We start from the raw sequence: 24,486 nt of genomic DNA on the forward strand, positions 1-24,486 counted from the left end.
CAAAAAGGTCCACTACTCACTCTCTTTTAACTCTGTTTTGGTCTCCACCTAGTTGCTAACTGTTGGCTTATCTTGTCTGGCCTTTACAAAGAAACGCCATTCACCGGAAGAGGCTAAAAAGATCTGCACAGTTGAGGGGAACCCGCAGAAAATCTGTGAAAATGACAAATTAAGTTATTCCAAAAAAAAATCCTGCCTCTGCCTACTTTGTCTGGATCCACGCCCAAAATGTAATTCTTTCTTGGCCCCTGTCCAATCTTTCTACAAAGTTTTGTGAAAATCTGCTCAGTAGTTTTTGCATAATCCTGCTGATAATCAATCAAACAAACAGACAAACAAACTGGGGTGAAAACAAAACCTCCTTGATGAAGGTAAATATTGATTTGTGCAACTTTGATTGCTCAAGCATCTTGACTACTTTACAATGTTGGCACTACCTGTGTGTGTGTGTGTGTGTGTGTGTGTGTGTGTGTGTGTCACACAACGCTTCAGATATTTCAATACTGGTGAACAGAATGCTTCATAGTGGAGTGGTCAATGTGCTTGCTTGACCACCTCCATCCCCGTCTTTGTGGCACCGATCCCAAAGGTTTCTGAAACATTTACAACATTATGAACGTCTTCCAGGAGAGACGTGCCGGGGATGCAAGAGCCTTACAATGATTTGGCTTCTTGCCACTCACTATGACGGCACGCTTTACCCTCTCAGCTTTCCTAGGAGGCCTTAAGAAACCACCAAAACCTTTGTCATTACACAACCTGGTTTTCTTGGCTCTAACCAATCCTTTTTCTTTTTTTTTGAAAAGAACCTCAGGATCGAGTAGGCGAGATCTTAAGAAGAAAAAAAATATAACATGATGTCAATACCAGAAAAAAAAAGCCCTTTTGCTACGTGTTTTGTTTGAGAAGGATAAAATGAAACGGCATTAAATGCAATAAAATACAAAAGTCAGTTAAAAGTCTGAAAATGGGACACTTCAGATCTGGTCCGCAGGTTCATTGCTGCAGTAAATGCCCGTTGTTTAATTATAAACCGCAGACAGTATGTTCTTTCACTTCTCATCTCATACAATGACTCCATGAGTGGGAGACGGAGACTATCGCAGATCGCCCTTGGGCTTACACATAAAAAGACCAATTCGTAACGTGGGCCCGGCCCACCATAAAATGCGCAACTGCATTCTAGTGCTTACAGGAGAATCCAGCATGCTGCTACAAGAAGAGAAACGGACTGGCCTTCTGCCAGTTCTATAGAAAAAACAGCAGCAACGAGGTTGTGTTGATGTGGTGGTGCACACATGAATGAACTTCCCCCGTTGGCAGGCTGTAGATCCAAGCAGCAGGAAGGAAGGGAGAATTCTGAGAGTTGATTTTTACTAATGGCGAGGCTTGTGGCCTATTTCACCCTCCTCACCTCCGCACTTCATGCAGGTCCAGTGAGGAGAAGACAAACCTGTCTGCAGGTCTGTGATGCACCCCGGTGCCCGGTCCCGCCCCACGCCTGCTACTACGGACAGGTGAAGGACGGATGCGGCTGCTGCGTGGTGTGCGCAGCCGGGGAGGGCGAGGCGTGCGGGGCCGGCCTCTCCTGCGGTGACGGGCTGCGGTGTGACTCTGGGCCTGGCTCGGGCGGGGTCCACAGCTCCTGCGTGTGTGCCTCCTCCGGGCCGGTGTGCGGCAGCGACGGCAGGACATACCCCAGCACCTGTCGCCTGAGCGCCGAGAACAGGAGAGCCGAGTTCGATGAGACCCCCCCGGTCGTTTTGGTCGGGAGGGGTCGGTGTGATTCGGGTGAGCTTTCTTTCTTTCTGTTAATCCAACTTAATGGGCCTTATAATAACATCAATTATGTGACTGCTGCAAAAACTCATCAAAAGCTTTCAGTATATTTCAGTGTTTTGTAAAAAAACACATGCAACAGGATACCACATTTGAATGAAGCAAAAGTAGAAATAAGGGCATTTAAGTTTTGAAACTAAAACTAAAACTAACCTCAACTGATCCAGGGAAAGAAACAATATATGTCATGTGCTGCGGGACTCTGGCTCACAGCCAGAAGAACCCATGGGTGTTTTTGCAGGTGCCAAGGTGCAGCCTACATGGAAAGATTGCAGAAGTTATGATGTGGTCAAATTAAAGAGAACTTAATGAAAACATCATCACGACAAAGATAAAGTCCAGGGGAAGCTGACACGACTGCTCCCAGTAGAGAAGCGTGTCCCATGAGCCAGTGACTCTTTATGATGAATTCTAAACTTACGAGAAAGAGTTTGTTGATTTAATCTCTGCTGGTACTGTATGTATCTTCATGTCCTTGTCCTCTCTAGAGTTTGTGGATGAGAGCTGGGGTGAAAACACTCTCCATTCGTTCTTTTCAATGCAATTTATATTTCTTGATTAAAACCTTTTTGTAAAGACCTTCGTAAAATGAACGTGCACCAACCTTGTGGGTATGAAAAGGAAATTAATAATTGTGACACCGCATTTTTTCATTTAGTTTATTCTTTTGATTAAAGTGTGCAGTACTTTGAGTGGAATTTTAGACATTGGACATGCGGCAGTTTCCATCAATGATACTTTAGTTTCTTTCTCATCGTACTTCAGTGCATTTTGATTCCATGGTTACAGTCTCGTCAGTCCGCTCTGCAGTGGTACAGGCTGACTCACCTCACGTAAATCCAGTTAGAATTTCCAAACAGAACCACTGTCCATGATCTAATCTCGTACATTCCTTCCTGCTAATGTCACTGGATCAGCTCAGATATAAAAAAAACAATAGGGCTGTTGTGGAAAAGTCAAATCAATCTCCTTTCCTAAGCACTGTTCCTTCACCCTGATGGAAAACTTTGTGAGGTCAAGGAAAGAAGTGAATGAGAATCTGTAAGAAGTTCGGAAAAGAGAGCCTAAGTTTTTTAAAAACACTTAATTTATAAATGAAGATGCGTAACAGTGACAAACTCTGTTCTATGGCTACAATCATGTCACCACGTCCAGAAATTGAAGCCAATGCGGAAGTGCCTGAAGCCTGTATTCCCTGGAATCACAAGCAGGGGGCGACTCCACTGGTTGCAAACAGAAGTCAGTTTCTAGAGAAGTCTATGAGAAAATTACACTACGACTACTGACATAAGTGAGACTTATAATGTCAATAAACATTTTCCTGAAGGAGTTTATGGTCTTAAGTATTCTTCAATACAGCATGATGTTCATTTAGTCCATCATTTTATCTATTCTCATTTAGAGTAAAATAGACGATAAAGCACAGTAGCGTGGATACAGTGTGATTGACAGTTGGTCGGTCCAGTCGGTGCATGGTTGCAGGTGTAAGTTAGTTTCATCGATGACAAATCTAGAATCTATTTCATCATAGTTATTGTTTTTTTAAATTGTTTTCTGTTTTTTTATTTAAGCTTTAGTCATACCTCCACTGTGAAAAACAGGTACACATGTAAGATGCTGATAAGGATCAGTGGGTTTCCTGTGGCAACTTTGAGATGATTACATGACGTGTAGTTGGCAAAGACAGGCAGGTTAACAACAACAAAGCTGAAAGGGTAAATCAAGCAGGCAGCAGCACGTTATGAAGGTCGATCTGATGGGGATGTCAATCAAACCTTTGTGAAGATTGCCCACATTGATCACAAATTTGCCTCAAGCGGCTTAAACATTCTGTATTGTATCACAACACCTTCTGTGCTTAGACCCTCAGAACACGCAAGGAAAAACATTCAAACAGATCATAACTCGAGGGAATAAACAAACAGGGTTAAAATGATGCAGTGGTGATCAGAAATTAATGAGTAATGCCATCAGCAGGACATCGTGGACTCTGTGGTACCTTCTTGGTTTGACGGATTCATAAAGATTGAAGATTTGTGTTTAGGATTTTTTCAGTCATCAAAAGTCTGATCTGGCATGAATGGGGACGTCACCAAGGTCAGGAGCTCGTGAGCAAAAGCCAAAATCAGGCTACCATCAGACTGTGGCCCAGGTTTGTGATTGAATCCACTCTTGGCCCTGTGGTTGGATCGATCTGCCAAATAAGACGTATTTCAGCCAATTGGAACTTCTACCTCTGTGATGCGCAGATGTGTACCTATGACATGATAGTCAGAAAAACGATGGAGGTGTCCTTTTCCTGTTTTTAGAAAATATGGTCACCTTGGCAAATGTTTGCCATCATGATTAACTTAACGTATGTCAACTAGCTTACATTACTCAAGATTAGCTAGCTAACTTTGGTCACCTCGGGGCACTGTTATTTTTGAACCCATTCATGTCCATAACAGAAACATCTTTGTTCGCAGGGAAAGACTAAAAAGATTTTACAGGATTGGTTTAAAATACCTTAAAAGCAGTATTTTGCTGTTGGGCCGGGGCCAATGCCCACAAGATACAGCTTAGTGTCATCAGCGTAACAGTGGACATTAATTCCAGAAGCATTTGATTTGGCCAAGAGGTGAAAAAAAAAAAGCGAAGAGAACCAAGAACAGAGTCCTGAGGTACTCCATATTTCACTTCAGAAAATACTGATGTGGTATATTTGTAGGATACACACGGTGTTCTTTCAGATAAATAAGATTGGATCTCTTGAGAGCCCAGTCAGTTTTTCAATCGGTCGCAAAAGCTGCACTGAGATTGAGTGAGAGGAGCACAGAGGTGGAAAGTGAACCCATCGTGAGCAGAAGATCATTCATCACTTCAGCCAGTGCCGTATCAGTGGGATGACAGGCCCTGAAGCGGATTGATGAAGGATGACTGTTATGTGGTATGTGAACTTAAAGCTGCTGAGATACAACTGCCCCTAGTACTTTTGAGAAGAAACGGTCAGTAATTATTAAGATCGAGGTGTGGTTTCTTAAGGAACAGTTTCACCACAGCAGGTTTGCAGCTAGTGGGGACGATGACAGATGTTAGTGTTAGAAATATATGTGGGATTGTAGGTCCCAAAATTGATCAGAGCTTTTTCTTTCTTCTTAAGGTGGTAGAGGTTTGAGGAGGCCGGTAGTAGGTTCAGAAAGCTAAAACCAAACTTGGTTGATTGATTTCAGAAATATGGTCAAGCAACTAAGAGATTAGGCTGCAGTGTCCCCTGTCGGAGGCTCAGTTGGTTGCGGTTTGCAACTTTACCACCAGATGCCACCAGAAAATTACAACAAAAAAAAACACTGGGGCTTTAATGGTAAGAAAACATTTTGCCTTAAGGCGATTTCACTATCACATCATTATCAGAAAGTAGGTAATGATTTGATATTCATAAAAGCAGATTAGAGGATCTTCCCAACCAAAAATGTATCTCTGTCAATCTGCTGCTGTTACTACATGACACACGGGTGGTCAACTAAGTCAGCAGGAGTCATCCTCCAAGAGCATGAATTTTTGTGTAAAATTCAAAGGCAATCCATAACTATTAGCTCCTTTCAGTGTAGACGGACGTATTACACTCGCACTGACATCTTTCGATAAACACTAAACTCCTTGTGGACACTGTACCTTAACCTTTCATCTCTTCCATGTCTTGTACCCTCAAAGGATTGCAGCATCCAGGGAGTATGCGCTACAAGTTCAACTTCATTGCGGACGTTGTAGATAAGATTGTCCCGGCCGTGGTGCATCTGGAGCTGTTCCAAAGGTGAAACTAAGCGGCGGAAGGAAAATTCAAAAAGGGCATCGTTCTTGCGGTAACCATCATCTTTTCGCCCTTCTCTCGAGCCAGAGGGCCGTTTTCAAGCGAGGACGTCTCTGTGTCGAGTGCCTCCGGGTTCGTGGTGTCAGAGGACGGCTGGATCGTCACCAATGCACACGTGCTCGCCAACAAGCGGAGGGTGAAAGTGGAGCTGAGAAGCGGCGCGCAGTACGACGCCACAGTCAAGGACGTGGACCAGAGGATGGACATCGCGCTCATCAAAATTGAACCAGATGTGAGTGCTCGCTTTTCCCTCTAAGCCTCCCGGGCTTTAGTCCTGTCCTGTGTTTTCCTCTGGCAGCTTGTTGCCAGCGGGGAACATCAGAGAGTACTAATCCTGCGCACCGAGCGCGGTCCACATTTGCTCTCATCGGGGGCATTTGTCCTCCAAAATTAGGATTCCGTTCCTTCACATGGGCAGTTTGTCATCATAATTCCTCTGGGTGGTATTTGGTCATGTCTTGTAAATTCAAAGCCTAAGCTTTTCTTTTTTTTCGTGTATTTGCAAGTGTTGCTCTTAATAAATCATGTCCCCTGCTCAGACGCGCTCCGTCGAAACGAGCTGCTTTGTACGGCGGAGGCGACATGGAGTAAGAGGAAACTCGGTATTTGACGGTTGTAAAGGTGAAGAGACCACGAGGCAGTGGCAGCTGCACAATGCCAATATCTCTCCGCACGACTTTCCCCTTTTGCAGGAGTTCTAAAACTTTGCCCCGAAGCGAAAGCAAATTTTGTGACGACGAGAGGCTCTGTGCCCCAGGACAAGCGGCTATAAATTCAGCTGCGCATTAAAATCCACCCCAGAGATAAATGGCCTCAGCCTATAATAGGAGGGATTGCAGGCAGAGACAAGCTGAGTTTTGCTTTATGCTCAGTCAACATATCGCATGTTGAAATCACACGGACTGGGAGCTGGGAGAAGAAACAAGCTGAGCACCTGTTGTTACCAATGGACATTGATCTAGTCTTGAATGGGAGTCAGCAGGAGTACCGGGGCAACTTGGTAAACGGGATTACCTCCTAATAACGTTGGACCAATACAAGTGCACGTCCTGCCAACAGTCACCATCTGACATTTGAGGCAGAATTGCAGTCAGAGATAATTATTTTAGTGGTGAATCATTTTAGTGATAGAAGTAAAGACAGCACACAATAGTACACCAAAGAAATCGGAAGTTGAAGAGAGTTAAGTGGTAATCTTTTGTTGATAAAGTATAAAATTCAGGGGGAAAATGTGGAAATATTAAAGGAGTAATAAAAAGCCTGAGAGCATTCTGCCAGCTTTTACATGTAGAATGAGTTACGAGTGAAAGGTACACCTTGTAATATTACATTTATGAGTTAATAACCAGCAGCAGCTGCAGCACCCCAGGGACTCGGTCTCCTCCAGTAAACTGAGCCAAAGAATGTAGTCATGGCGTCATATAGTGGTTTAAGCTCAGTGGGCTTTATTATTTGATTTTTTTTAAATAACTGATCAGAAAGTCAGCCAGAAACTTGAGTCATATACACCTGATCAGTTATGATCTTTGGTAGACTGCTGAAAAGTTGGCGCGAGATGGGAACCGTGGTCATCGGTGTGAAAATCAGATCCAGTTTGAATGACCAACCAACTCGCCCAGAAAGTGTGTCGACAATGGGGAGGTCATTTTACTGCATCTCATAAAGCTGACCTTCGTCCATTAGCAGACGTTTTCCATTCCTAACATTGACTGTTATCCTTCCGGCAGTCGCCCCTGCCTGTGCTGCGTCTGGGCCAGTCCTCGGACCTGCGCCCCGGAGAGTTCGTGGTGGCGGTGGGGAGCCCGTTCTCCCTGCAGAGCACCGTCACCACGGGCATCGTGAGCACCGCCCAGCGCCCCGGCCTGGAGCTCGGCCTCCAGGACTCCGACATGGACTACATCCAAACGGATGCCATGATTAATGTAAGTGAGAGAAAAAAAATAATAATATATATATATATATATATATATATATATATATATATATATATACATACAGTATATACTGTATTTATATTCACAGTTTTGTATCTGATCTATTTTGACAGTTTTTTTCCTCTAAATCAATAATGAATGAGTTGTTTTCTTCTTGTTGCTGTGTTGATCCACAGTACGGCAACTCCGGGGGACCGCTCGTCAACCTGGTAAGAGGATTTCTCGTGCTGCACATTTGTTTGAGCCGTCTGCTACGCAGGCGATCTTTCTTGTTTTATTCATAACAGTGAGGACTAAGGTCACAAGATTTTGATTTGTATTCAATAGCCCAGAATCTCCCGTCTGCGCCCTCAGGTTCACGATTAAGCCTCCCTCACAGTATTTTATAAACCAGACCTGATTGTGGTGGAATGTAATCATACAGATGATACAGATTCGTTTATCCGGGGCCGCTGCCTCCAGTAGTTCTTCACCGATAATATATAACCAAGACACAAGCCATGTAATGTCAATTAGGAGGACAAGAGGTGCACAATATCTCCATGTCTCAAAGATGTCCTTCCATTGTGTGTTTGACAGGATGGAGATGTGATCGGCATCAACACTCTGAAAGTGGCGGCAGGAATCTCTTTTGCCATTCCCGTGGACAAATTATGTCAGTTCCTCACCGAGTCCCACAACCGACGAGTCCACGGTGAGCAGGATCGCACCGCGCTGTTCCCCATTTAAGAATCCCTCTATAATCTCATTCATTCAGTCAATTATGAATTTTCTTTTAGAAAATGTGGCACCAAAGAGGAAATACATCGGCGTCCGGATGCTGGCACTCTCACCACCGTAAGTGAACATCAGACAAACCCAATTTCCTAATTTCCAAAGTGGCACATTTCTCGAGGGACATCGCCGGCCGAGCTACCAGATACCGGATTCATCTTAACATCTTATTCATTTAGAGACCGGTGGCAAAAAAAATGACAATTTCATCTATTTGAAATTGATTCTAGTAAAGTCTGGGAAAATATTATGATGCTCTGAAGAGTTTCACAGGTTGGACAGTACAGTCACTTAGAAGTGTTGTGATGCCTGATAGACTTAAACTGCAACGTTTTATGAATATTATACATCATATGGCCGAATAATTTCCCGGTTGGCCGGCGTCTCACGTGTCCTGTCCCGTCCTAACATCTGCTTTGTGTCCAGCTTGATCCAAGAGCTCAAGGAGCGCGAGGATGACTTTCCGGACGTGAGCTCGGGGGTTTACGTTTTCCAGGTGCTACCTGGAGCAGCAGCATCCAGGTGAGAGTCGAGCCAGGAACCCAACACCCTCATCTCCTGTGGTGGATGTGGAAATGAGCAACGCTGCAGGCGTTGTCTGTGGGAAACACTTGATTCGAAGAATATGTAAAGCTGCACCACTCCATATTTTATCGTAACAGCGAATGATAATTATCAATCTTGCACATCCCCCTCGGCTCGACGGGGCATTTTAACATCTTCAGTTAATTATTTTGGTTTTGCTGTATCGCTCTGCTCACACCTCAAACGTCTGCGTCCCTGGTCGCTAACTGGAAGAATTCATAGAAATATAGTCACGGGTGAGGAGTTAAAACATTCCAGAGAGCATCGTGATTGGACGCAGTGCAGAATGAGTCATCAAACTGTTTCAAACTATTTTAAAGGAGAGAAGAGACGTATAACTAATATGATCATTGTTTATGACATGTACATTGGCGAATAACAAAGAGATAAATGACCAGTTAACACGGGGACTAGGGAATAAAGATGGAATTTAATTTCATGTTGACACATACAGTACGGCAGACGAGATCATTCTCTGTGGGTTCATTGTTAAAGTAACTGCTTTCACGGCATCGGGATCAAGCTTTAGAAAATCCCAGATGTCGGGTTGCACCGTCCAGAAGACCATTTTGGCGTCTCCACGAATATTCAGAATGACTTCTAACCTTCGAAATCTGTCATTCCCGTCTCTCTCTGCTGTTGCTACCATGATACAGGGAACATGCTGAATAAATCAATACTCATGTCGACCTGATCTGTATGATGCACAGTGAAAGCTTGTTAAGGCACTGGCTCCACAGCGCCCCGGTGAACCGGCGTCTGGAAGGCCTCCGGACGCCTTCTGAGCACCCCCCGCCGTTCTCCAAAGCTGCACTGTGCAGCTGCTGGTCCTGGCCGCTCATTATAACCGTGCTCCCCACAGGCAAAGCTCTGACATCGGGGGGTTGAGGACCGTGAGAAAGAGGCGTCTGCTCAGACTCTCAATATTCCTAATAGTCCGGCACCGGTCTCCTGTGACACTGAAGCCCGGCGCTTCGAGCGGCACGCAGCGGCGGTCTAACACCCGGCCGGCACAGCCGAGGAACTGTCCGCTCTGCCACTCCTCCTCACTACATTGCGCTGTGAAATCTCAACGTCCTCTCGGATCTCACTCTGCGCTTTGTCAATCGGTCTGCGCAAGATCATCAGAAAGAGTAATGGCCTCGGATGGAAATGTCAAGCAGCTCAGTGCATGATGAAGCCTGGACCGCCTGTTTGCTTTGCCTCCTGAGGAGGAAGGAAGACTGACTTGTCTAAAGGTCAATGGTGTTTTTCCTAAAGGGTAGGAGATTAAGGAAGGTTTCTCAGGTGTGGTGTTTGTTCTCTCCGCAGCGCGGGCATGATCAGCCACGACGTCATCACCGGCATCGACGGGCGGCCCGTCCGCACCGTGGACGAGGTGAGCGACGCCGTCCGGACGGGCGCCGCGCTCTCGGTGGTGGTGAGGCGGAAGGACGGGGACGTCACGCTGAGGGTCACCCCCGAGGAGACGGACTGAAGGTCCACGCATGTGAATGTCAAAAACTGAGAATAAATTGTAGTCTCTCTTAACGTACCGGACTGACTGGTGGGAACGGCTGTTGCTGATTTACATTACTTTGTCTATTCCGTGCTCACGACAAACCTCGAGTTCAAAAGAGACTGGAGGTGTTCGAGGCGTCAACAGAGCCGGTCGGACGGCCCGTCCACTTCCTGTTTATTCTGCAATCGGCCGCGGTTCACCTGGAGGCTAGACGGGGTAGTCGGCAATGAATTACAGTGAATGGAGCTAAATGGCAAAGAAACGTATTTACACCTGCTTCTAGTCAGATTCTATGGTATTCTTGACAGATATAGTATCGATTATACATCAGAATTGAAATGTCCTTAAGTTTCCCTTCCAGGGAGGGTTATTTTTCCCATATTATGCTAGAATTCTGCCAAAGCTGATTGGTCAGTGAAGGAATCACGACGGGACTCCTTCCTCGATGCTACATGGAGAATAATGAAAGTGAATGAAGTGGAATGACGACCTAGAGGAAAGGAAGCAATGCCAACAGCTCAATCAGCATAACTGTAACCAAAATGGTGAATGCCATGTCATTTGTGGCGCGTGACGTCATAAAGACTCACAAATGGAACTACATGTTTCTACCCTTTATATCGAAAACATAAAGAATATTGAGATTTTTTCACGCGCCCGGTCGTTGTGGACTACCACGCCGTCGCCACCTACACAACCTAGAAGTTGTGAGAGAAGAAGTTCTCCCAATATTAAATATAAGAGAATATAATTCCATTTGTGTTTAATTTGCAGTAATAGTATATAAAATTAAATAAATTCACATTCAGGCGCTATGATTTCAGGTCAAATAAGTGTATGACTCAAATCCTCCTCGATCATTTGATTATGTCCAAAAATATAAAAATAAAAGTTCTTGCACGAGGCCTATTGTTTCTGGAGGCTGATCATTTCTCCGTGCGGCCACAAGAACATTCACCGTTCCTGCAGTAATGAGAGGTGAAGTAAGTACAAGGTTTCAAATGCGGAGGGAACAATCCATTAAAAGTTCACTGTGCGGCTTAATATTACGCGTTGTGTGACTTTTTAATAGTTTCGCTGGAGGACGGCTGATTGGAAATCATGAACTGAATGCATATCGTCGTTCCAAATGTTCAGGATGAGTTCGGCAAGTTTGGATATTCAGCCCACGAGTCAGTGCTCTGCTAACCTGGCCTCGGGCCTGTGACACCATGTGGGACTTGTTGTTGTGCTTTATGAAGTTCATGCATATTTACATAAGATATTCCACACATTACCATATATCAGATTAAAATAAGTGGTTATGTTATCAACCTAATAATACTCAATGTAGATACATTTGAAACGCGGCCAGTCATCGTTCTTCGGTCTTTCATTGACATTCTGTCCTGCGACAAACCACGGCCCATTAAATCCAACCCGAGGATTGAGAGGACACACTGTACCGGATGTGCTTTTTTATTGAGTCATAATGACCGTGAACAATTTTTAATACATCCACCTGTGAGCAGCTTTAATTAAAAAAGTTAAAAGTCAAAGCAAAGGTTTCCTTTCTGAGCCTTTTTTTTATTTTTCTTCAAGAGAAATTTAAACAAAACTTTTGACAAAGTTGACGAATGAACATAAACATAAAGAGGAGGTTTGTTCCTCTAATGCTCCCGGGAACACGTACGACTCTGCACATTGACACATAAGGCAAATGAATAAATAGTGCATAAAGAATGACATAAAAACCAAGCTTCTTTTGGGCAGATAAATACTGACTCCACAACATGAAAGTGTGAAAACAGCATGATTTATACAAATGTAGGGAAAATCACTGCAGAGCTGGATTTCCATTTAAAGGTGACATATCACGCAAAAATCACTTTTTCAGTGTTTCACCTACATGTGTGTATCTGTGGAGCCTGTCGGCCCACAAACTGTGAAAAAAGACCCCCCTGCTGAGTTTTTTGTAAAGCTCAGGTAAACCAGAGTTTGGGATATTTGTGTGAGCTATAAAGTAACACAGCATCACATTCGGTCTTAGGACTTTATGGAGAATATCTTCATTCATTATCAGTGAGTAATAGGCCGTGTGGAGACGCGTACATTTTAATCAAAGTATCCTAATTGTTTTCACATATTGTAGCTCGCGTGTCCTTACATCTCAATCATATAAGCGTAAATATGACAAAAAAACACTTCTCAAGACAGTTTTGAGGATGAATGTTTCCTGTCAAGTTCATATTATCCACCATCCATCCATTTTCTTCTGCTAACCAGGCAGCAGTGTTCTCGACATCCCTCTCCCCAGCCACACTTTGGGGGAACCGAGGCGAGATGGGATCTAGTCCCTCCGGAGTTCTGGGTCTACTCCCACTCTGGGATGACCAGTAGACCTCAGAGGCCCAGGATGGATCCTGACAAGACGCCTGAACCACCTCTATTTGATAAATGTTTGTTTCTTGATTCTGTCTCTTTTTGGGTAAAATCTTCATGGTTGAATAAACTTACTGTGAGGTCGCTTTGGACAAAAGCGTCTGCTAAATGACTGTAATGTGTCGTGATGTAATGTGATGCACGTGAGGTCACGGTCGGATGAAGCCAACAGAACCACAAAAACAAAAAAATCATTAGGGCAGAAGAGGGTTTTATTTATTCTGGATGCAACAAAGGAACTCAGTAGAGAAGAACTTTGTAATGTGAACCAGTTATGTTGCCACCACAACATAACTGGAGAAAATGCATCTTATATATGATATGATCATATTTTCATGTGCTGTGCTCTTCCCAACCTCTGCTGAGCAGAAATCCACTGAAGCTGGTCATGCGTCCAGATGCATACACATGTGAATTTGCCTGCATGCGCACAAACACCTGGTCGCCCTGCCGCAGATTTATCAGCACGGCGTTGCCTCCGTTATCCGCCCCGTCATGTGACGAACCGTGATCGGAGGTCAACGCCACCATTTCGTAGTTCTTGATGAGGGACAGATTTGCTGGGTTTCCTCCTCCAGCGTGATAGAAGTAGGTAATGTAGTAAACCCCGGTTAAAGGTGCAGTGAAGATTCCTGCAGAGAGAACATTGACATGATACATTTGTTCATACCCGATCAGCTCTTTACCACATCATTAATTATACCTGTACAATATCTCATAGATCACCTCAGACTGTTACGGTTGTAAGTCTCTGATATGATTCACAATGAAAAGCACTGAAGCAGTGAATCATACCCTGTACCCGCTGTATATAGCCCATCAGGCAACACTTTGACCTTGGGTTTGACCTTTAACCTATCATTTAATCTCTCCATGTGTTGCTGTCATATTTTGTACACGCACACACTCTAATACATAGACACGCCCACCTCATTATATCGTAATCATCAGGACAAATTGGACATTTGTTTGATCAAAACTGCAGAGGATAAGTTGAGACATATATCTAGCGATTTATAAATTATATTTTGACCCAATCCTTTTATTTGCTCCACCATGTAAGTTGCAGTTTTATATACTGGGTAGAACATTCAAACCTTGGTGTTTTTTAATGAAAACATTGCTTGTAGCAGTTATGCTGTATTAACACACTGACAGGTTACTGTCCTTACTATACCTGTGAACTTATTGTAGGCAGCGCCAACGTTAGCCAACACTGTGTTGTAGATTAATATTTTGTTTGTGTTGAATGGTCCATGACCTCCACCTCCATCCATCGCTGCACTGAACATCACAGCACTTTTCTCTGTGTACACAACAAAAGACACGAAATAACACATCAATTTGATTTCTGATAAATGACAGGAACGTGAACACGAACATAAGGGGTGTTGCATTTTGTTCCAAAAATGAATAAACAATATGAAGGGCATGTTTTCATGATATATATATATATATATATATACCTCTGCTTCTCAGCTCTTCAATCAGTTGTTCGCTGTCCTTCAGTCTGTTTTCCAAAGCTCCCACTTTTTCTCTCATGGCTCCCAGTTCTCTCAGGATGTCCCCCACAACAGGATAGCCCACAGACGCTTTCTCCGTCTGTTCCGTGTCAGTAGCTTCCAGAGAGTCTTGAGCCAGAGTCAGGCCACAGAACAACAACACCAGCAGCAACATGTTGAGTCCGTCTCGGGTCGTCTGAGGTCACTCGCTCACTCCGGCTGGTTTTATGTGTTTGGTTGATGGTGAGCTGTTAATCTTTTACATCTGTTTTATCTAACCTTGTCTCTGACAACGCACAAAACTAAATATTTGAATAAGACCCAGGTTGACAAAGTTGTAAAAAAACAAAACAAAAAAACTTTTTTTTATTCCTGTTTTGCTATTTGCATGAATTACATGTACACTTCCTTTTCTTTTTTGTTAAAATGTAAGATAACACTTTACTCCCCGTGTCGGCCTCACTGCAAAAGGCTCTTTGCAGGGCTCGCTTTCATCTCATTTATCAATGATCACATCACTAGTTTATTGGTCTATTGCACAAATTTCCTTGTGACTAACTGGCAGAGGAGAAAGTTCATCATGTGTTTTTAATAGTTGAAGCACCAGGTCAACACCAGCAACAGGCGCTCACTTGTCCTTTTATTCCTCATTATTTATATTATTATCATTATGTGTTGTTTTATGGATATTAAAGTTTATTGAGCATAATGCATCTTGCGATGATGAGGAAAATAAGAGGGTAGAGGGACGAAGGAATGAGTGGTCGTGGGTTGTTGAGGAATTTTGGTCTCTCCTCCCTGAGAAACTCTAAAGACGAGTCTTCTAAGGCTCCAGGCAAGGTCATCATGTCTGTGTCAAGCCGAAACAATCATTGAGCAGCTGAAGTCTCTCTCGAGGTGTCATAGTCGCGGGGAGATGACGACATTACTCAAAGCTAAATACACAACAGAAACTGGGGATGGGCAGAATGAACACTGTCAACCTGTTGATCTGTGTAGCGAGCCAGAAGTCTCCTCAATATTGAGCTCTAATGATAAATACTTCTGCTTAAGACGTCCACGGTTTCCTTCTTCCTGAATCATCATCCACTCCATCAATTATTCCATTTCAGCTGGCGTTTCACAAACAGTACTCCAATACAACCAGACAGGTAAGTGCAAATGTAAAGTTTATTCTTTAATTGCCTTGCCTAGTATGTGTTTGACGGAATTATAAATTACCTGAAAAAGATGGCTAGAGTTAAGAATGGGCCTGTGACAAATTTAATTAAAATGTATAAATTAAGTTAGTTAAAGGAGCTGGAATCAAACAAAGTTTAGAGTTTGAGCTGAAATACAACATTTGGTAGTTTAATCCCATTGGGATTGAACGTGCCTTTGTGGAGATGGTGTGCTCTGGCAGTGGTACAGTGTGACTGCATAGGTCCTCTCAGTGAGAGAGTTGCTTTTAGTTCGGCCATGGCTGAGTCTGGCGCAGGTAGATATGCAACAGTGCTACGCATTTTGAAAGCGGTTGACCAATCACAACAGACTGGGTCAGCTGGCCAATCAGAGTAGATTGGGGTTTCTCTGGGAGGCGGGGCTAAAAGAAATCCAGGCGTTTCAGACAGAGGGTGAAAAGAGGAGCTGCAGGAATTTTCGGAACATTAGAGCATGAAAACCTTTTGAAGTGGTAACACAAATTAAAAGTATGGACGTGAATATGAGCATAATATGTCACCTTTAACAAAAAAAACATTACATTCAGATTGAAGAAGAGACACTGTACATGGAAAAAATCTCTTATATTTTTATAGGTGTGCAAGAAGACAGAGTATGCATGTGGACAACTGCAATTCGGAGAGCTGTGATGTAACGCTTCCGTCTCAAAGAGATGTTTAGTCACCTGAAGGATCTGTAGACCAGTCTGGACCTGAGGATACGGCCATTACAGCTGCAGGACGAGAACGGTCGACACGTTGACGATCTCGTCTTCTTCAACTTTTTCATGACGACCCCTCAGAGGCGCTTTGTGGGTCCTCGGGGAATGACACCTGCTCGTTCTGCGGGAAGAGCACATTAACCTTCCGCTTGGGTTAAGACGAGAAAAATTAACAAGCGCTATTTTTGAGTTATTCTGAGTTTATTTTTATATCGTATCTTATCTGACTTGCTACTATATCACCTGCTCATGAGTTCTGAGTGTATGAACGTTAAAGTGTAACAGAAAAAATACAGAATTGCAAAAAAGCCTCAAGCAGCGGACGATGGCGAAGAGTCGAGGCCGGGCAGTAATGGAGGGAACAAGAGATGATAAACTCGGCGCGGGACCTTATTTTTCTCGGGCAAAATCATGACTGCGAACAGTTACTGACAACTTGGTTGTATGATCAATGTGGAGTAAGATGTGCATTTTCTATAATTCATAAGACCCAAAAAAACTTTCCGGGACGTGGCAGTTCATTCCTACATTGGGACCACAGAGCAGGAGTCAGGACACACCATTCTGTAAGGGGAAGAAGAAAAAGGTTCATACATTGTGGGGCTTTTTTGTTCTGATTTATTACAAATAAACCAAGAGCAGTTATCATTAAGTGATATGGACTGACAGGTCGTATGGTGATTAGACAGTTGTCATTCCCAGGTGGAGTAAAGACACTTCACTGCGGAACAGTTACTGTATTTCACCCACTTTTTAAATGAAGACATAATTGTGTGTAAAATATACGCTGCTTGCACAGATTCACTTCATTATTATTTCAGAATGGCAGAAAGAATTAATTTAAAAAGATAAACTGTTATCAAATGGACATTCTTATCGGCCATGTCTACGTTTTTGTAATCATTTACACTTTCCTCATTGGTAGGTGAGTGAATCATCGCGGACCACACAGTAAATACAAACGTAAGATGTGCTGTCTTTTTTTTTTTTCACCCTCAAGAATTTAATTTTTCACCATGTGGGTCAACACGGCGCTGAACTGTCTAATCAACAAGTTATCAGTCAGTCCAGGTGTGAAGAAGCCGAACAAACCAGAACTATATATCATGGTTTGGAATCAAAGTGACCTTAGTTGACAGCTCAGTACTAAAAAGAATCGTCTTGTCATCACCGTCAGTCTGTCAGAGCTGTGAACACCAAAGTAATTCTTCTTTCAAGTTATTTAAATTAGAGGAGAGAGTCATTGTTCTCAGAAAACCCTGGAGGAGTGTTCAGGAGGTCCAGGATTCCCGTTAGATCAAAGCCAGACCCCAGACTCAGAACCAGGGCAGGATGAGGCCACATCTCCAGGATGTTGGCCTCAGTAGTAGGTGCACCAGTTGCTGTAGTCGCTGGGCATCAGGCCGCCGGTGATGAGCAGGATCAGGTCCACAAACCACCAGATCCCCAGGCCGCCCAGGGTGAGCAGCTTGCCCACGGCGGTGCCGGTGTGGCCCAGGCAGAAGCGGTCGACCCCGAAGCAACCGAGGAAGAAGGAGTAGAGCAGCGTGGTGATGAAGTAGTGTCCAGTGTATCTGTGGGGCGAGAGGACAGAGTCAGCTGGACTGAAACGTGTCACGTCTCAACACAACTCCGAGAACCTGCGGCTGATCAATTCCCAAAAAACATTGTGACAAAATAAATATCCCCAGATAATATGAAATACAAATATGATAAGTAGCTGTTACAGCAGCTGTTACATGTACATGTCATCGATTAGTAATCGACTACTAAATTAAGCGCCAACTATTTTGATAATCAATTAATCGGTTCACGTGGTTTTATATGGGGGAGTAAGGAAAGATTCTCTGACTTGTGCTTCTTACATTTTAATATTTTCTGATTTCTTTACTCCACTATGACAGTAAATCAAATATATACATAATTTTCGAGCGTTGGTGAAACACGATCGAAACTGTTCACCGTTTTATGACGTTTTATGAACCAAACAACTAATCGATAGTGAAAATAATGGTTAGTTGCATGTTGGGTACAGTATAATGAGGTGGATAACGATTGAAACACAAACTGGACAATGAAATTTATCCCACATCTGAATCTGCAGCGGTGTCTTTGCACAGATCTCTGAACGCAGAGAGATGCTGAGTGAACATGTTGAACATTAACAAAAAAAAGAAGAGGAAAAAGAAAAAGAAAAAGGAAGCTGCGGCTCTGCACCTTAGTACACAGTGCCCTCTAGTGGCCAATGTGGTACTCCAGCATTTTATCTGAATCAACAGAATCTGGGACAAAGTACTGAATGTTTCTTCATCTGGTTCAACTAGAGTTCACATTGAATGGACAGACGTGACTCACAGTGAACGCTGCACGTCTTTCTGATTCAGATGATGTATATATATATTTCCTGCGCTCAGTGGCAGCTGCTTTCAGTCCGTTTATACTCTCTGTTAAAGCAACACCAAGTCAACATCTCCATCATGACCTGCAGGCACACAAGCTAATTTACAGAGAGAGAGGATAGTTAGTGCTCAGCTCTGTCAGCACTATGTTTTTATGTCATATATATATATATAAGATATGAATTTTATTGTGCGAGGGTGTTTTATTTCTGTGCCTTTGCTTCACGTGTTTCCATTGGGGTCTGACAAAGGAACGCAAATTTTTTTTTTGGTCCATATTTCTTCCAACATTCAAATCTTGTGTTATTGTTCTGCATGTCTGTGGCATTGGTGATTTCGTGTTTGTGATTTAGTGAGGTTTCATATAAGATTAAAATGATCAATTATGTCATAAAAAAATTTATTTAATTAAAAAACAAACAAAAAAGACACAATGTACCTGAACAGTACATTGAATCATCACATTTCAAACTTAAAGCCCCAGTGTGAATTTTTTGAAAGCATCTGGTGGTAAAGTTGCAAACCGCAACCAACTGATCGACCGACAGGGGGACACTGTATGGCGGCGCACCGCTGATTCTAGTTCCGTTTTCCGGCAGCGTCTGAAAATCCAACGTGAACGCAACGTATTCTGGACCATTTAGTTCAACAACTGTTTAGTTCAACGCGACGTAGAAACATGGAGACTCACACGGAGGTCGGGTCCACCTCATTGAACTATATTTAACTCATTCAGAGTTGATTATACATATATGAACACATAGTTATGGACAATATATTCAATTTCTGTGAATAAATTCTCCTAAATATTACACACTGTAGCTTAAGGTGCCTTAATAATCAACATTGTTTTTCCACATGACGTTAGGTGAGACAGTTCTGTCGAGCACTCACTTGATGCAGGGCACTTCGCCCCGGAGGAATTCTCTGGACCCGGCACACTCTATGTTGTCCAGTGCTGTGCAGATGACCCGGGTGAGGTTCACTTCTTTCTTTGTCTGGCCGCCCCACTGAAGATCGATAAAGACACAACAACGAATCACGCGCTGTGTGATTATTAACAACGTGACGCGATCCGATTGATCCAGCGACAGCACTCACCCAGACACAGCCGTGGCCCAGCTCCTGCAAGGCGCTGTAGTTCCCCGCGTGGTCCACGGGGTCCTGGCAGTAGACAAACTCATCCGGTCTTCATGGTCAATTGAAAGTATTTTTAAAGAAGAAAAAAAGAGAGAGTGAAGAATGTAAGATGCCACTGCAACAACGGAAAGGCTGAAAACCTGTGAGAGTCTTCAGATTTTTCGAGTTAGTAAAGACACCAATAGAGGTGCAACAGTTCATCGAATTAATAATCGACTACTAAATTAATCGCCAACTATTTTAATAATCGATTAAACGGTGTTAGGGTTAGGGTTTTTTATGAAAAAAAAAAAGTCAAAATTCTCTGATTTTCAGCTTCTTAAATGTGAATATGTTCTGGTTTCTTCGCTGTGACAGTGAACTGAATATCTTTGGTGTGGACAAAACAAAACATCACGTTGAGGTCTTGGGAAACACAATCAACATTTTTCACCATTTCATGGACACAAACGATTAATCGATAATCAATATTGTCGTGAGTTGCAGCTCTTCACGCTGAACTTCATTCACAAAACCTGACGTTTAACAAAACCGCTGAATTAATAGACTAAATGCAAAACATCACTGATGATATCTGTGTTATAATGACCTGACAAAACGTTCGGCGTATAATGTGTTGCTTGTTTAACACTAATTTAATCATCCATCTGTAGACTGGTCTACAGGTCTACATCCATCAGTAGACTGGTCTACAGGTCTACATCCATCAGTAGACTGGTCTACATCCATCAGTAGACTGATCCACAGGTCTAACATCCATCAGTAGACTGGTCTACTGGTCTACATCAATCAGTAGACTGGTCTACTGGTCTACATCAATCAGTAGACTGGTCTACTGGTCTACATCCATCAGTAGACTGGTCTACAGGTCTAACATCCATCAATAGACTGGTCTACTGGTCTACATCAATCAGTAGACTGGTCTACTGGTCTACATCCATCAGTAGACTGGTCTACTGGTCTACATCCATCAGTAGACTGGTCTACAGGTCTAACATCCATCACTCGACTGGTCTACAGGTCTAACATCCATCAGCAGACTGGTTTTCTGGTCTACATCAATCAGTGGACTGGTCTACTGGTCTACATCCATCAGTAGACTGGTCTAGTGGTCTAACATTCATCAGTAGACTGGTCTACTGGTCTGCATCAATCAGTAGACTGGTCTACTGGTCTACATCAATCAGTAGACTGGTCTACCGGTCTACATCAATCAGTAGACTGGTCTACAGGTCTACATCCATCAGTAGACTGGTCTATAGGTCTACATCCATCAGTAGACTGGTCTACAGGTCTAACACCCATCAGTAGACTGGTCTACTGGTCTACATCCATCAGTAGACTGGTCTACTGGTCTACTGGTCTACATCCATCAGTAGACTGGTCTACTGGTCTAACATCCATCAGTAGACTGGTCTACTGGTCTACATCCATCAGTAGACTGGTCTACTGGTCTAACATCCATCAGTAGACTGGTCTACTGGTCTACATCCATCAGTAGACTGGTCTACTGGTCTAACATCCATCAGTAGACCGGTCTACATCCATCAGTAGACTGGTCTACATCCATCAGTAGACTGGTCTACATCCATCAGTAGACTGGTCTACATCCATCAGTAGACTGGTCTACATCCATCAGTAGACTGGTCTACTGGTCTACATCCATCAGTAGACTGGTCTACATCCATCAGTAGACTGGTCTACAGGTCTACATCCATCAGTAGACTGGTCTACTGGTCTACATCCATCAGTAGACTGGTCTACTGTTCTACTGGTCTACATCCATCAGTAGACTGGTCTACTGGTCTACATCCATCAGTAGACTGGTCTACTGTTCTACTGGTCTACATCCATCAGTAGACTGGTCTACTGGTCTAACATCCATCAGTAGACTGGTCTACTGGTCTACATCCATCAGTAGACTGGTCTACTGGTCTAACATCCATCAGTAGACTGGTCTACATCCATCAGTAGACTGGTCTACATCCATCAGTAGACTGGTCTACATCCATCAGTAGACTGGTCTACATCCATCAGTAGACTGGTCTACTGGTCTACATCCATCAGTAGACTGGTCTACATCCATCAGTAGACTCGTCTACATCCATCAGTACACTGGTCTACTGGTCTACATCCATCAGTAGACTGGTCTACATCCATCAGTAGACTGGTCTACAGGTCTACATCCATCAGTAGACTGGTCTACTGGTCTACAGCCATCAGTAGACTCGTCTACTGGTCTACATCCATCAGTAGACTGGTCTACTGGTCTACCTCCATCAGTAGACTGGTCTACTGGTCTACATCCATCAGTAGACTGGTCTACTGGTCTAATATCCATCAGTAGACTGGTCTACTGGTTTACATCCATCAGTAGACTGGTCTACTGGTCTACATCCATCAGTAGACTGGTCTACTGGTCTACATCCATCAGTAGACTGGTCTACTGGTCTACATCCATCAGTAGACTGGTCTACAGGTTTACATCCATCAGTAGACTGGTCTACTGGTCTAATATCCATCAGTAGACTGGTCTACTGGTTTACATCCATCAGTAGACTGGTCTACTGGTCTACATCCATCAGTAGACTGGTCTACAGGTCTACATCCATCAGTAGACTGGTCTACAGGTCTAACATCCATCAGTAGACTGGTCTACATCCATCAGTAGACTGGTCTACTGGTCTACAATCAACAGTAGACTGGTCTACTGGTCTACATCCATCAGTAGACTGGTCTACATCCATCAATAGACTGGTCTACTGGTCTACATCCATCAGTAGACTGGTCTACAGGTCTACATCCATCAGTAGACTGGTCTACATCCATCAGTAGACTGGTCTACAGGTCTACATCCATCAGTAGACTGGTGTACATCCTGCTAGCTAGCATGCTAACCGCAGCAGCGACAGGCGGACGCGGTGACTCACAGGTAGCTGCAGAGCACCACCGGGGACGGGGGTCTGTACTCGTACGTCCTGGTGTCGTTGTCGCCCTCCACCGGTACCTCGTTGCGGACCGCGTCGGGCGGCTGCTCGCTGAACGGGGACCCGGTGGCCCCCTGGCCCGCGGAGGAGGACGGGGGAGGAGGAGCAGGAGTCTCCGTCGTCGACGAGTTGTGCGAGTGGATTCCCCCCAGACACTGTAACAGAACCACCGCCAGCAGCAGCAGGAACTGTCCGCACAGCAGCACGTAGCTCAGCGGGATCATTGTCGCTGTCACAACGACACATTCGCCCCGGTCGAGTCGAGTCTTCCACCGGAAACAGCTGCGACGTTGATGTGCGACGGTTTGTTTGGGGCCGCCGTCTTCTTCTGTGGTCTTCACTGGCAGCTGGCAGACGTCTGCGCATTACCGCCACCTACTGCTGTGGAGGGAAACTAGTCTTCTTCTTCTTCTTCTTCTGCTTCTTCTGCTTCTTCTTCTTCTTCTTCTTCTTCTTCTTCTTCTTCTTCTTCTTCTTCTTCTTCTTCTTCTTCTTCTTCTTCTTTTATTGTTTTATGGCGGTTGGCAAACAACGAAATGGCGCATTACCGCCACCTACTGGTGAGGATATGATGTGGATCAGAATCACACAAAACTAACAAAACAAAAACCTACAATATTATTATATTCTCCCGAACACCTTTATTTCCCTGAGATATAATAATAATAAATGACTGTAACATTCATTCTGCAAATTTTGCTATTAAATGTCCACAATATTCAGGCTCATCTTGATCTTTCTGGGGTTCTGAATGAGTCGTGTTCTCTCTGTCCCATATTTTTGATATGTTCTATTGTTTCCTCTATTGTTACCCTTCACCCAAATATACCGTATGCAGTGTCAAATATTCAATATGTGGTACATTGTCAAACAGTTTCTTCAAGGGTACGTGTTATTGATTGACATCAATGTCGAAGGTGTTATAAATTATAACGATTGTGAGACGGATGCAGGCCAGCAGAAACATTAATACACTGTAAAATGTCCCTAAACCCTTAAACCCTAAGTGCTGTCAATGTGTTTGCATTTGGCTAAAAACCTCGGCCCTATGCTTTGACCCCATACTGTGATCTTGACCTTTGACGGGTTCAACCCCCCCCCCCCCCCCCCCCCGTAACCAACTCAACAAATGTAATCCAAATTGGATTAAAACTGCCCGAGTTAGTATCGTGACAGACAGAGAGACGCCAAAGAACACAATACACGTCCACAAACACGCACGCAAACCTACATCAACTCACCGCAACACGCAACAACCCACATGCCCTCAGTGTCAGTCAGATACTGCAACTGTTCTGAAGTCATGGTTCTGTTCTCCTTGTGTTTTCCTGTTCATGTTTTGACTTTTTTTGTCTTTCAATCTAAAAATAAAGGCTTAGAATCATCAAATCATAAATTATTAATTATTCGTTATATATTTTGGTTATAAAGAGATATAGTTATGAAGATATAAAGGCATACTATGCCAAACGCAGAGATGTGTTATAAATCATTAAATAGTTTTAGAAACATTTTGGTTTTTTTATATTTCAAACTTTTTGCACGCTTGGTGGTTTGATACTCAGGTCCGTTTTCCACGTTGAACTCTTCTTGAGCAGGACTCAAAACACCAGGTTATTGCTCCTGGTATGTA

At 43.6% G+C, this 24,486-nt stretch overlaps 4 protein-coding genes and 1 long non-coding RNA gene across 9 annotated transcripts in view; 3 read left to right on the forward strand and 2 right to left on the reverse strand.

Annotated features, from left to right (window-relative positions):
• The window catches only part of LOC118314126 (NACHT, LRR and PYD domains-containing protein 12), a 593,122-nt gene that overhangs the window by 334,459 nt on the left and 234,177 nt on the right, over nucleotides 1-24,486 (forward strand). The window lies entirely within an intron of this gene.
• htra4 (HtrA serine peptidase 4) lies at nucleotides 1,243-11,407 on the forward strand. Its single transcript, XM_035640363.2, has 9 exons — nucleotides 1,243-1,791; nucleotides 5,533-5,632; nucleotides 5,717-5,921; nucleotides 7,417-7,611; nucleotides 7,800-7,832; nucleotides 8,203-8,317; nucleotides 8,403-8,460; nucleotides 8,824-8,919; nucleotides 10,294-11,407. Exons 1-9 carry the CDS (start codon nucleotides 1,380-1,382, stop codon nucleotides 10,457-10,459), a joined length of 1,380 nt encoding a protein of 459 aa, XP_035496256.2. The 5' UTR covers nucleotides 1,243-1,379; the 3' UTR covers nucleotides 10,460-11,407.
• Nucleotides 13,096-14,621, reverse strand: LOC118314148 (caprin-2). Its single transcript, XM_035640376.2, has 3 exons — nucleotides 14,371-14,621; nucleotides 14,082-14,210; nucleotides 13,096-13,536 (listed from the first exon to the last, which is right to left on the reverse strand). Exons 1-3 carry the CDS (start codon nucleotides 14,579-14,581, stop codon nucleotides 13,238-13,240), a joined length of 639 nt encoding a protein of 212 aa, XP_035496269.2. The 5' UTR covers nucleotides 14,582-14,621; the 3' UTR covers nucleotides 13,096-13,237.
• LOC118314153 lies at nucleotides 15,292-17,112 on the forward strand. The gene is made up of 2 exons (XR_004794604.1): nucleotides 15,292-15,557; nucleotides 16,203-17,112. It is a non-coding gene; the product is annotated as an uncharacterized LOC118314153 (long non-coding RNA).
• Nucleotides 16,172-23,268, reverse strand: tm2d2 (TM2 domain containing 2). Its single transcript, XM_035640374.2, has 4 exons — nucleotides 22,797-23,268; nucleotides 19,828-19,915; nucleotides 19,621-19,736; nucleotides 16,172-17,901 (listed from the first exon to the last, which is right to left on the reverse strand). The coding sequence occupies exons 1-4, from the start codon at nucleotides 23,075-23,077 to the stop codon at nucleotides 17,688-17,690; spliced, it is 699 nt and encodes a 232-aa protein (XP_035496267.1). The 5' UTR covers nucleotides 23,078-23,268; the 3' UTR covers nucleotides 16,172-17,687.

Source organism: Scophthalmus maximus, chromosome 3 (genome assembly GCF_022379125.1).
Source record: "Scophthalmus maximus strain ysfricsl-2021 chromosome 3, ASM2237912v1, whole genome shotgun sequence".
NCBI classification, from domain to species: Eukaryota; Metazoa; Chordata; class Actinopteri; order Pleuronectiformes; family Scophthalmidae; genus Scophthalmus; species Scophthalmus maximus.

Coding starts and splice junctions, on each gene's coding strand:
- htra4 (XM_035640363.2), top strand. CDS start 1,380: ATGGCGAGGCTTGTGGCCTATTTCACCCTCCTCACCTCCGCACTTCAT. Junction 5,633..5,716: donor CATCTGGAGCTGTTCCAAAG/GTGAAACTAAGC, acceptor CTCTCGAGCCAG/AGGGCCGTTTTCAAGCGAGG. Junction 7,612..7,799: donor AAACGGATGCCATGATTAAT/GTAAGTGAGAGA, acceptor GTTGATCCACAG/TACGGCAACTCCGGGGGACC.
- LOC118314148 (XM_035640376.2), bottom strand. CDS start 14,581: ATGTTGCTGCTGGTGTTGTTGTTCTGTGGCCTGACTCTGGCTCAAGAC. Junction 14,211..14,370: donor TGAAGAGCTGAGAAGCAGAG/GTATATATATAT, acceptor TTGTGTACACAG/AGAAAAGTGCTGTGATGTTC. Junction 13,537..14,081: donor TGCCTACAATAAGTTCACAG/GTATAGTAAGGA, acceptor TTCTCTCTGCAG/GAATCTTCACTGCACCTTTA.
- tm2d2 (XM_035640374.2), bottom strand. CDS start 23,077: ATGATCCCGCTGAGCTACGTGCTGCTGTGCGGACAGTTCCTGCTGCTG. Junction 19,916..22,796: donor GTGGTGCTCTGCAGCTACCT/GTGAGTCACCGC, acceptor TTGACCATGAAG/ACCGGATGAGTTTGTCTACT. Junction 19,737..19,827: donor TGGGCCACGGCTGTGTCTGG/GTGAGTGCTGTC, acceptor ATCGATCTTCAG/TGGGGCGGCCAGACAAAGAA.